Here is a 12,891-nt window from a genome sequence, read left to right as displayed (position 1 = left end):
GAATGATATCGTAAATATATTTACAAAACTAAGTTGAACAATAAAGTACTGTCTAAAGCCATTCAGTTTTCGCACTACTGCCTCCTAAAAGATTTTTGGATCATGATGCTTTATGTAAGAACTACCATTAAAATTGATTAAATATTTACCAATTTACATTTGCAGCCATTGTCGTTAGTTACCCTTCTACTATATAATCCTATCCATTCTGTCCAAGTGTGAGGGAGGGGAGGGTAAGGTAGGGCGGCCCCCAAATATAACACAATTACGTCATAATATACATCGTTTTATAATATATACATATGCCAAGCAAATAAATATGTTTGTCTATGAAAATCAGTGCTTTTTTATTAAAGCGATTCTTATACTAAACCAGGTGAGGATTATCGATGACCTTATAAAAAAACTACTTTCAAAACAGTATTGCTACATTTGAGTATGAGCCCAAAGTTGCTAAATCTCATGGTAAATAGGTCGTCTAATATTTTCACAGTATATCACAGTAGGAAGCTAAGCTTTGAAACAGCGAAGTTCAGGGATGAAATTGAATGCAAAATCTTACAGATGAAAATTTCGAAAACTTGACAACTACGATGGCTTCAGAGCAGTAACTCACAATTACTGTTTGGAACTTACTATTGGAAACTGCAATCATACCGACCCGCGGTCTTATAGTCACTGTTTAATGTTATGTCTATGTATATAAATTATTTGCACCTGCAGCACATGCTTTTGTTTATAAATATATAGAAGATCAGATGTTCTAGAGTCATAGAATTTCTAGTCATTAAAAATGTTGACAATGTGCAACTGACAATTTATTAGCGAGATTGATAACTGTGGCGAGGTCGAACCATAATAGTCGAACATGCAAATCCATACTTTTCCACATGCGTGAACTAGTTTTCGACTTTTCGTCTATGCTGGTAAGGTTTCGCCTTGGAAAGTATATTCTCAGTTTTACAGGATATTTTCTTTAGTTTTTTACTATCAATGGGACAGGATATTAAAACTGCGAAAAACGGAGGGGGGTTCAGTTCAGGGTTCAACAGGGACCTCTGGGGTCTACCAGGGAGATAGGGAATCCCTGAATCTCCCAGGGATCTCTGGGTTTTACCAAGGACCTTTAATTCTTTTCAGAGACTTCCAGGGTTTGCCAGGAGCCTCTAGGATTTACCAGGAACCTCTAGGATTTACCAGGAACCTCTGGGGTTTACCAGGAACCTCTAGGATTTACCAGGAACCTCTAGGATTTACCAGGAACCTTTAGGGTTTACCAGGAACCTCTAGGCTTCATCGGCAACACAATTTCTGAGATTAGGCAACCATTTGTGATGGCTAAGCCTTTCCATTTGTGAAGGAGTGTTATGGAGGATATATATATATTTCCAAGGTGCAACTTGAGTGGGCAGGTGGTAGTGACGAGCCTGCCTTAGACCTCAGACCAAATACTGATCATATTATCGAGTCCAAACAGATATCCATCTTCGTGGTTCCCTTCCTGCCATAACGCACGATGCGTCAGTGTAACACCATCGCCAATCATCGTCGTTTTAGCAAAGTCTATCATCCAAACATTCACATTACCTTGACTATCGTGTACGAATAGTAACGAACTACCAATAACCTAAAGAGAACGATTGCATTTTGGTGAAAACTAAGCTTACGACGCCCTCCCCCCCCCCATCATGTACACATTCCAATATTTACTACAATGCAATATTTGAATATTTACCACAATGCAATATTTCAATATTTAATATAATGCAATATTTCAATATTTACTACATTGAAACTACTGCTTGTGAAATACATGTATGAGGGTCAATAAACTCTCTGCAAGTAGCTATATGCTCTTTGTTACCCCGATAGCTTGCAATGCACTCGGTTTGCAACACTTCAACATTTACTGTTTAATGCCATGTTCAAACCCTCCCCTCTCCCTCCTCCCAGAGGCGTTCCCAAGACTACCCCGGGTGACTAATATCTGGAACATACCTCGTGTATTTTGAAAAATGGCGAAGACTCCAAAACACCTCGGATTGCTTTTAGTCGTTGTAAATATTTTTCCTGGTTCAAAAAAGTTTACAGTTAGACACAGCGCCCCTAAACATTAAGAAGAATGCATATTTTACGTCTAAACAGAAAACATACCTTCACATGACCGTTGTTGTTTATAAAATGCCGAAATTTTTCACAAACGTCCTCTCTCGAGCGCGTCGTCTTGAAATCCTTGTTTGGTTTCTCGTCTGTTTTCTGTAAAAAAAGTTAACTTTTCTTTCCTATTTTCCATTTTTCCGTCTAAAAATTTTATTCAAATTGTCTTCATCCAGTCATATATAGGACTTGATTAATGGAGTCATCACTCCAGCGTTTATAGAGTTCACCGGTTGTTCAACTACATCACGGGCACTGAGCTATATAATAATTCCTGGAGGACCGGCTCCTGTCAAAAAAGTGAAGCCACTAAGATGGCGGATTTTGAGCTTTGCTGACGCCACTTGGTTCCTTTTGCTCATGGTATTTACCACTGACATACCGCGATCACTGAGCTATATAATAATTCCTGGAGGACCGGCTCCTAATGTTTTTTTCTCAAAAAGTGAAGCAAGAAACATGGCGGATTTTTCGTGCTGACGCCAGATATGGTCCCACTGGGCAATGGTAATGACCACTGACACGGCTCAATATTGAGCCCGCTCCAACATTCACTCCCCCCTGCATATTTTTTGAAAACACTTAGCGGTAAATTGTTTTCGTTATGAATTTTTATTTTTCGACCTTTTTTCTACTATTTGTTAATTTCATTTTAAGATCTACACAACTGACACGTACTTGTTGTGCTTTAAATGTGGCATACGATTACTAAAAGCTGAAAATTTTCAGTAAATAATGGTGATATTTGAAAACAATGGCGAACTAAAATCTCGAAAGAATTTGAATATGAAGTTTTCATATCATATTTTAAGAAAACGGAAATTATTTACGTTTTATAGGTATGCTTGGTTGGCTTAAGTTGTATTACATATTCATCATTTATGATATGAGACAGAGTATTAACTATAAACTACAGTTTGACTTTGTATGTGAGAATCAGTTCATTGTCATTGTGCTCAGACTCAGTCTTTCACTAGCTGGTTGAAAATCTCATGCTATATCATAGTGCTATATATGTGGAAAAAAATTATAATCAAAATCACTTAGCCAAAGGGCAGCTGATTCTGAATTGAAAAAGGGCAGCTGATTTGAACAGGTCCAAGATTGCCAAACTACCTGAATAAGCTGATCAAAAGACACAGGAATATTTTCCCCATTTGTCCTTTATATTTACCTTGGCTTTTTGCCAGCTTTTAAAACAACTGACCGTCTAGCAGTAAGCTTTGACAATATGAAAAATCAAATTATAAAGCATAAGAAACTGAGAAGATGTATGTAAGTTCAACTATGTTTCACATTAATTAGTGACCAAGGATCACCAAGCAGATTTTGCATCTTTTGTGTTTTAATTTTAATAGTTTGAATCCTGGGTTTGCATGAAAATGGTGATAACTCAGAGCTTTGTTTTATATTTTAACAATAGGTATGCTGGTAGAGGATTTTTCATTTTTGGGAACAACACTATTACTTTTGACCTAAGCATGCAATTAGTATGTGGACTGCATCTGCTTTTGAAATGTTAGAAATTGAGAAAGAACTGAATAAAAATAGTGATATATTAACATTACTTTGCATTATTATAGACCATATAGGGTCTATCATAGTCATAATTGGTAATTTTGTATTGTGTGCAGTTTTTGCCAAGATGGAAAGTAGGCAAAAATTTATTTTCCCACAATTGACATATAAATCAGGCATTCTTCTACTGATTGACTCAGTTAAAATAGTCTCATACTCTCAAAGAATAGCAGTTTATAACACCTCTTTTGGATATGTCTAAATTAATAAACAACTATTCAGCTTGATGGCATAGATACAGATGGATACAAGGTTTAATAATAATAAAATGATATTAAACAATGCCCAGGCAAGTGCAAGGATCTGGCAAATAAACTTAAAATATATAATTTAGGACAAGAAATCCAAAGGATTGCAAAAACAACTCTACTTATAAATTCCATATGAGAAACAATTTATGCGGATAAAACTATAAGCGTGAATCTCGATTCATTTTCTATGAGAGCTGTCAAAAATGCCATCGATGAAACTTCAGAAGTAAATATAAATCGGCTTACAAGTATATGAGTCGATATTCATCCCTTCTGGAGACTAATTACATCAACACACTGCAAAAAGAGTCCATTGTTTTTAAAGGTCGAAAAAATAGTAGAAAATAGTCGGATTCGTTTGAAAAAAAAACAAAAAACAAAAAATATTTTTCGAAGGCAGCCGGAGGGCGAAGGAGTGCGCCTGAAGCACTGTATCGCGGTTGTCAGTGGTCATTACCATTGCCCAGTGGGACCATATCTGGCGTCAGCACGAAAAAATCCGCCATGTTTCTTGCTTCACTTTTTTGACAGGAGCCGGTCCTCCAGGAATTATTATATAGCTCAGTGACCGCGATACAAAGTGAAAAACTGTGTCCATCACCCTCCCGATTTTTACGAAAATATTTTCAGCTTTCCGTATATATTTTTTTGTTTTTCATATAAAATGGATAAAAGCGTTTCTCTTTTTCCCTGTTCAACAAATGGAAAGGACACGTAGCTTCGTGCTCTGCGTCTGACGTTGTGAATGGCTTAATTCACTTATCGGTAGAGTGAATTTTCTTATTTTGCCCTTATTTTATAAAATCCAGGTAAGCCGTTTTTCAACTTTTTTTACTATAAACAATTTCGTTTTTGGCCTTCGAGTTTGGACTATAGTATAAACTGATTACCAAAGCCTCTGAGACTATAAATCCATCAAAACGTGTGGTACAAACAGCCTTTGGTACATTACAATGCTGTCAATGCAATGTTATATACCCAAATGTTATCATTTTTTCTTAACTTGTGTCAATCTTTTGAGTTTGGTCTATGTTGTTTTCATGATAGCAAACATCAATGTTAATAGGTAAACCATTCCCCCCAGTGAGTCTACTATAGTCACTCTTCTATTGATCCCACCCAACATCAATTAACATGATCTGAGGGTGCTGATAGAAAATAATAAGTTGCTGTAAACAGTGTAAAATTCCAACCTCTGATAGTGAGCCCTGTTAAAGCCTAGTTAATATATTATCTTGTTTACCTTGTCAAACCCAAAGTGAAATGATCAATTATCACAGCTCTTAATTTATTTTTTAGCTTCTTGCACCTTGTGAATAAATCTTGATCATATCTCCATTTTTATTTTTCAGGATGAAGTTCATGCATTTTATGACTGTGCATTGTTATTCTTCATTACCATGTTATCTGATTTTGTTGTTGTCTGGTGTTTTTATACCATTTGTCATATTTATTAATTAATGAAATAAATATAAACATGCATTGACTGAGCAGTGTGTCTTTAATCTGCTGCAACTTTTGTAATTTTCTGTTTATGGTATCAACCTCCAAAGGGGTTATATTCATTAGGCTAATCAGTGGAGCCCATGCAGGGATAAATGTTATTCTTTACTATGACCAAGGGTCCAGGGATGCAATTAGAGAATGCTGAAAACTTTTAAAGCCTGTTATTAAGGTTTATTAGGGTACAAGTTGATGACTTGAATGAAAAGTATATTATGCAAATATGATTCTTGGTTGAAACTATATTGCTGCACTAAGTATTAGTCAGCTGCCCAGCATTTTGCCTGAGCTTTGGCCTCTGTTTCTTTGGATTTTGTATTGTGCATAGATATAAAGTCTTGAAGACAACATCACATACTGAATACTGATTACATACTTCCTGCAATTCATCAGTTCAGGGTTTAGAGAAGTCAAATTGTTGCCCATAAATTCCTAGTTGTCTTCAAAATATGCGAGGATAGTGCCAAAACATTCAAACATTTGTAAACTCTCATATTGGAATGTATAAATAACAAAAATATTATTACGAAAATAAAATAAGAAACCTGTCAGTTCGTGTCAGTATTAAAATCTTTAGTTTGCCCACATTTTTCCATATTTTAATATATTTGTTTCCGCACTGGCTAAAAAATAGCGTGTATGACTTGTATTCATCTTAAAATAAAACTTTATTGTATGTCCGTGCGAAAAATATAAAAAAAAAACCCGAAAAACATTTCAAAAACAAAAAAGATTTCACGGCAAAAAAAAATATAAAAACCAGGGGGGAGAACTGTTATTTACAAAAACCAGGGGGAAGAATACTGCTGTAGCGGGCTCAGAATTGAGCCTGGTCAGTGGTAAATACCATGGTCAAAAGGAACCAAGTGGCGTCAGCAAAGCTTCTGCGGTTGCGCAGAAGGGCGAAATCCGCCATGTTGGTGGCTTCAAAAAGATGGCGGCGAAGTTACTGAAAAATGAGGAGCCGGTCCTCCAGGAATTATTATATAGCTCAGTGATCACGGGTCCTTCGTGGAGCTGATTATATGATATCCTTATCCTAACCCTAACCCACTATCATTATCCCTACTTCACCCTGCTATCCACAGAGAGCCCCCATACAGCAGTGAAATGCTCTAGCAAAGAATTATATGCAGAATGAAGCTTTCATAATGTTACCTTGATGCCTTCAATTCTAAAGCCCAGGCTTGCAGATGAGCTGAGTTCTTCCCGCCATTTCATGTAACGAGGCTTAGAAATCCCACCAGCCTTCCGTTCTTCATCCGTAGGGGCGTTTGGATCAATGTCAATCATCTTTTGATAAAGATCCTGAAAATTTGGTTCAATATTTTCTCAGTTTTCACTTTTGCTGTCTAATGATGATAGACAAGTTAGCTTGTCAGTTTTACAACAGATAGAGAGCATGCATTATGTAAGCAAATGTCATTACATTTTTCCACAGGACATTAGCAACTTAATTATATCTTTTTAATGAAAGAATGCATAAAACCATAAATAATTCCTTTGAGATTCTGAAGAGTTCTTGAATTTATAGGGTATATGAATATGCAGTATTTCTTATAGCAGTATTGAGCTATCTATCACTCCCCATGTGATATATGTATGTACAAATGAGATAAATATTGGATCGAAGCAAAGCCAATAATGCAAGCAAATAATCATAACTTGTATGAGGCCAAGTTCCCTTCAGGGTGAAAACAGAAATTATATCCAAACCTTTCTTAATTTAGGTTTCTTTCTGGCTTGTTCCAACTCATCTTCCAGAAATGTCCTGGAAAAAATTCAAAACACAAAATGAAATAAAACAATGGTGTGACTCATCTTTAAACCTAGTAGGGTGTTACCTTTTCAAAGTGTTTTGACAACTTATCACAGTTAATTCACCTACCTTACGCCCATTTTACAATCCATCACTGATGGGGACTCGAAGCCAAATAGCAAGTCTTGTAATACTAAATAACCTTTTAACTTCGGTTAAGAGAAAAAAAGTTTATCAAAGATGAAAAAGCAACTTTTCTTAGGTCTTGCATTAATAAGAAACATAGACAATATTGAATTGATGACTCTTATCATTGGCGTCAATCAAACATTAATGACCAATTAATGTTCAATTGACGCCAATGACTCTTATGAAATAATTGCTATCAAAAAGATACTTTCGTCATGATTCAAAACTTCTCGTTTATACTCTGGCACGTAAGGTCTTAAAACGTCTTTCATAAGTTTCAACAAAACTCCTTTTTCAGTTTCATTACTTTTCTTCAAAATGGTTCCCTGTTCTCCTGCCTTGAAATTTCCTAAAACATCACATGAATAAATCATTAAGCCCATTAACTAACACCTTGAACCTCTTCAGAAAATCACATGAATTAACCATTAGTTCTAGCCACCAAACTAGCAGCTTGAACTTCCCCAATAACAAGGAATATGGCATAGTTTGTGCAAAGGTTTTATAGTCCAGGTTACCTTGATGTCCAGCCAGCTGAACCCATGGAACTTTCTTCTTGTAACTCTTCACAAACGGAGCCCACTGAATCATTCCTTTGATTTTTTTCCAATTATTGGCTTTTGGAGCACACTAAATAATTGACAGGGTCAGTCATAGCTTGTGGTTTAATTAGTCCCCACTGTGGGACAGTCAGTGTATAACTAATTAGACTGGCTTTGCAATGATCAGCTTGCTAGTTTATTAATGGGATATTAGATTACCTATTGTTAGTGTTGATGTGCAATCTGTTAGATAAATAGAGATTACTACCACCCCCCATGACTTATGAAGTGTTTTTCATTCCTCACTTGCCAGTTAAGATCATATACTTCTACTAAATGAGGATTAATTACCTCAGATATGGGGCAAGATTCCAACACATGGCCACTGACTTTATAATATGGAACAATGGTTATGAATTTCAGTGAAACAATGAAACAGAAGCCTTAGAAAGTCATAAATAGACTGTGCTATACACAAGAAAATTTAGCCACGGCCAAGTCCAATCTACAACCAAGTCTATCAAATTTCATATTGAGTTTAGGTATTGAGTTTACCACTTTTTGTTTTCTGCTTTTCGTAGGGATAATATTATAGCATTGAACTAATAACTAATTCATTGTGAACATTGATCATGAATATTTCACCAAAACCAAATTTGGCCAAACAGCAGTGACTAAATTACCAATGCTAATTGTAGACTTTTTCAAATGCAAATTAAGGTCTTTCCTCTAGATAAATATTAAAAAATTATACTGGTTCAACCTATATAACTGTTATCTTTCGCTGTTACATTTTCATTAAATCCTGTAATGTCACTAATGTCATCAATTTTATTGATTGTCAAACAAATGATGTTATATAATCAAGCAGTTGATGGATTATATAATCAGGCAGCTAAAGAATACAAATCTACTCACTTTGTCTTGTTTATAAATATGTAAGATTTATAAATAGCACATACAAAAACCAATATCAAGAGAAAGAGAAAATAAATATGGTACATTTTTATACTTAGGTACAATTTCTCGGCTGAGTGAATGAATATAAACAATGTTTTTGCAAGCTCAAATATCAAATTCGGAAATTTCAACTGCGAGTCTTTACTTTACAGCTCACCTTGGTTGTATAAACACGCCCTCGCAAAACGATTACGTTTGGTTTGATAGATTTTTACAGCATATATACCAGAGTTTTATAAAACTTTACGTGGAAAATTTTTTCGACCAAGTTGTGTTGAAATTTGATACTCGATATGGGGAACTTTGTTTAGCACAGCAACGAAACAAACCATGAATTACCCTGTATTTTATAGTCAAATCATTTCATGCCTTGGTTTTTATGGCAATAAAACGAAAGGGCATCGCTTCGCCAAACACAAGCAAGCGAATGTTTATACAGCAGGTCTTATATAATTCCAGTAAATTTTGCATCAGCGTATATACGTAAAGACGTTTGTTGTTGCATGGATGTAGTGAATGCCAACTGGAAAACCTTTGTTTAAAGATTAATTTAACGAGCTATTAAATTGATGTTTGCCGCAGCTGTAGCGAACAAAATGAAATTCTTGTAATACTATTTCGTAGTTGCCTCGCAAAAATCATCGTCGGGTATGTCAGAAGCGAACTATTAACGAAAGCATGTTATATATACCTCTTGGGTTTCACAACTATCGTTCGAACAGCTTTTTATCTCGCCTTCATCGTCAGTTAGTCCCTCGATTTCTGTAATAATACTATCACTACTGCACGCTGAACCTTCCCTGTTCAGAGGTGGCCTGTCCCTTCGCGTCCCCAACGCATCGAAATCGGGAAAGAAATCATCCCGAATGCCATTGCCAATGGTGGCAGTGTTCGTTACAAGATTTTCATCGAAGCCAGCCCCTTCCATATTCGCCGCGTTTAACACGACGATGGATGGCAGGTGGCGATTGTAACCGTTTCTATGTCTATGAACGCCGTATTTTGCTTCAAATTTACCACAACTATGTCGCTGTTGTCTTCGCCTTTCCTTGGTAGTAAACTTCCCCGGGTCTGCACGCTCGCAAGTTTTGATATTGTCTGTCTTCACATTCGTTTCATCGGTATCCTCTTGATCTATCGCATTATTCCTTGTCAACTTATAAATATTTAACGAAGTATTTGTGTCTGCTTTTAATAACGGTTTTGTACTCGTACATTCACAAAATTCCGAGTCTAGCATGCCTTCTTCTCCGACCCTGTCTTCGCATCTTGTCTTTCTGCCTGTCTCCAAAGCCTCGCACTCCGTCGACAAGGAACAAAAGGCCGAGCAGTGCACGCTAGAGCGATTCCTCTTGTCTGAAAGCTGCAGCGAAAGTGAACTCTGGTACACAGGTTGTACTTTAGTTGGAATGGTATTATTTTCGCTTAGTGGTATAGTCTTTTGTTCTTCGACTTCGTCCTCACTGTGCTTATCACCACTGCTGTCACGAAAAGACGCTGTAGTGCCTGGTGGGTGATCAACCACACGTATAGTAACTTTATACTTTCGCCGGCTATTCATTTGATCTAGTGTTTACAGACACGCGATATTCCTGCCTCAAAAGTGATCCGCAAAGGGTGGTTAGTCCACAAAGCAGAAACGAAATATATACCACCAACACTTGTGCTAAAGCCTGTAGTTTATTAATAGTTACTGTAGCCGGGGTTGTATGCAAAGTCGTGCTAATAATTATGTCCAGTTTGATATTAAAAGAGCGCCCTGTTTATGTGTGTCAATTTGTGTCAATTTCACATCTGACACGGAAGTGTTAAGTCATTCAACTGTAGAATCATATTTTCAAGTAGAAATTGATATAATTTTCTACGCTTTTCCAAAACCCCGAATATGGTGGTCAGGGTTTATTCATATAAACCGACAAGGTCAAATTGAAACTTGAAATATTATATTCTATGTTTGTGAGAACTTTACGAGATAAATAGATAAGTCGGATTAACTCGACGTGATAAGCGTTTTAGGCTCGGTTTATTCGTGATTTCACAAGTAATTGATTGAAATCGAGTTTGCTGACAAGTTTATTTTTCAAGGATTTATATATATTATAAATTTGGTATTTGGGGTGTATTATGATGTTTATGTATCGTTCATAGTCACAATATTATGACAGTGTCATGTAGTCATCATGATTCATGAATGTGCAAATCTGACTTCTTTGTTTTAATATAAAAAAACAATTTCGCACGTCAAGGAAGTAATTTTTCACTATTAGCATTGCGTAGTGGAAGAATTCATGAACGACACAGTCTCATAGCCACGCCTACAAGCACTACCACTGTGTGTTTTTAGGAAGAAATTGTGTCTTTAGATTTTGCCAATTTTGCAAGGGAGATTATATTGGTTTTCATTAATAGTTTAAGACCAAAATAATTGATTAGTTGAAAAAACCTCAGCATCAAGGTGTGACTAAGCATGATATCAGAATATGATATATCTAGTTTTACCCAGGCTGACAATGATTAACTAAAGTTGACACATTGCAGAGAAATTTGCTCCTTCACTCATCCCCATAACACAACTTTCTCCCCCCCCACAACCTCCCCCCACAACCCCCTCTAAGAGGCTTTCACTACCATATCTGTGATTCGCCATATGCGTTTTATCTATGGATTTACAAATTTATATCAACATTTATCTAAATAACTAAATCCAATATACCACACTTGTTCTTTCAGTTGTCGTTTCCAGTCTATTATTGCGTTTCGAATACCAACCGCTTACCTTACATAACCTTACATATCCCCATCTACTCCCCGATTATCCTTGAAATGTGCCCAATATAAAAGATGGCTTCCAGTTCGCGAGTTTTCAGGCAAAGTTTTCGATTCGCTCGTAACCTTAAAGTAAGCAAAAGGGAATATTGAAACATCATCATTGTGTAACATAATGTCGGCGGTGTTTTCCTGAAGAATATTTCTTGTTTATTTGTAGGTGAACAGCTGTAAGGTTCAAAGTCTTGTTAGCAGTGCCCACGTGCCAAATTCGGGCACACAGATTTCAAATGGTAAATTGGCCCGACCTTTAGCATCTGTCTGTGGTGAGTTTCTTTAAGATGTTCTCCATCGAAAATCCACAACAATGTTTCCGTCTTCGTCGTTTGTGACGAGCATTCCACTGATTCCAGAATTAATATCTCTAGGACTGGTTCCCAACTGAGCTCTATATGATTCTGAAGTGCTATTTACACAGTGCCAATTCTGTGAATTAATGTGGTTATATATTTTTCAGGGTTGTTAAATGGTTCAGCAAAATGCACTCTTAAAACCAAGATACAGTATGTTCAAATTGAATCTACATTGTTTACATCTTGAAATTGTAGTAAATATAATTGGAAATAAATATTGTTATTTTAAGATTTGCTGCTCCACAAGTTTCTAATGTCAGTTTGGTGGCAAGAAGTGCAAGTTTCCTCAGCCCAGCTTCTCAAGGTATAAAATATATATGGTGTCTCAACACTAAACTGCCACCCAATTCATATAATACCACTATACTATAGCTTGTCTATAAGACATTACCAACCTTATTGCAGAGTCGGATGAAAGCAGTTTGTCGACGTCTGAAGGTAGTGATTCCAGTTGCGAAGCTATGGAGGGGCCTCATGGTGATGACGATGGACTAGTAATTACCAGCAGTTCATCTGGCGAAGATTTATGACATCAAACTGCCTGACTGAGTGTATTGAACCAAAGACAAAGCTTTTAACAGAGACCTTTTTAAATGTCTGAAATGAGGAACTATTGTTCAAATGTGATGAACTTTGAGAAAATTTTATCCTCAAATGCAGTCTTGTGTAGCAAAGGCCTTGGCCAGGCAGTAATTTATCTTTCAAGAAGTCTGAACAAAAACTTTATATAAAAGTTCATGTCATAGTGTGTTATTTTATTTCATTAGAACTTT

General features: G+C 36.3%; 2 protein-coding genes across 2 annotated transcripts; one reads left to right on the top strand and one right to left on the bottom strand.

Annotated features, from left to right (window-relative positions):
• Positions 1–10,611, bottom strand: LOC114519968 (inositol-trisphosphate 3-kinase A-like). The gene is made up of 9 exons (XM_028540161.1): positions 9,631–10,611; positions 7,956–8,067; positions 7,646–7,786; positions 7,378–7,450; positions 7,206–7,260; positions 6,648–6,797; positions 2,155–2,256; positions 1,999–2,070; positions 1–1,627 (listed from the first exon to the last, which is right to left on the bottom strand). Exons 1-9 carry the CDS (start codon positions 10,498–10,500, stop codon positions 1,433–1,435), a joined length of 1,770 nt encoding a protein of 589 aa, XP_028395962.1. The 5' UTR covers positions 10,501–10,611; the 3' UTR covers positions 1–1,432.
• Positions 10,612–11,732: 1,121 nt separating this feature from the next.
• On the top strand, positions 11,733–12,891 carry LOC114519969. The gene is made up of 5 exons (XM_028540162.1): positions 11,733–11,837; positions 11,926–12,031; positions 12,223–12,268; positions 12,349–12,422; positions 12,524–12,891. Exons 1-5 carry the CDS (start codon positions 11,781–11,783, stop codon positions 12,646–12,648), a joined length of 408 nt encoding a protein of 135 aa, XP_028395963.1. The 5' UTR covers positions 11,733–11,780; the 3' UTR covers positions 12,649–12,891.

The sequence above is a fragment of the Dendronephthya gigantea genome, unplaced genomic scaffold (genome assembly GCF_004324835.1).
Source record: "Dendronephthya gigantea isolate DGI-Jeju-01 unplaced genomic scaffold, DenGig_1.0 000015F, whole genome shotgun sequence".
NCBI classification, from domain to species: domain Eukaryota; kingdom Metazoa; phylum Cnidaria; class Anthozoa; order Malacalcyonacea; family Nephtheidae; genus Dendronephthya; species Dendronephthya gigantea.
This window is presented reverse-complemented; position numbering and strand designations above follow the sequence as displayed.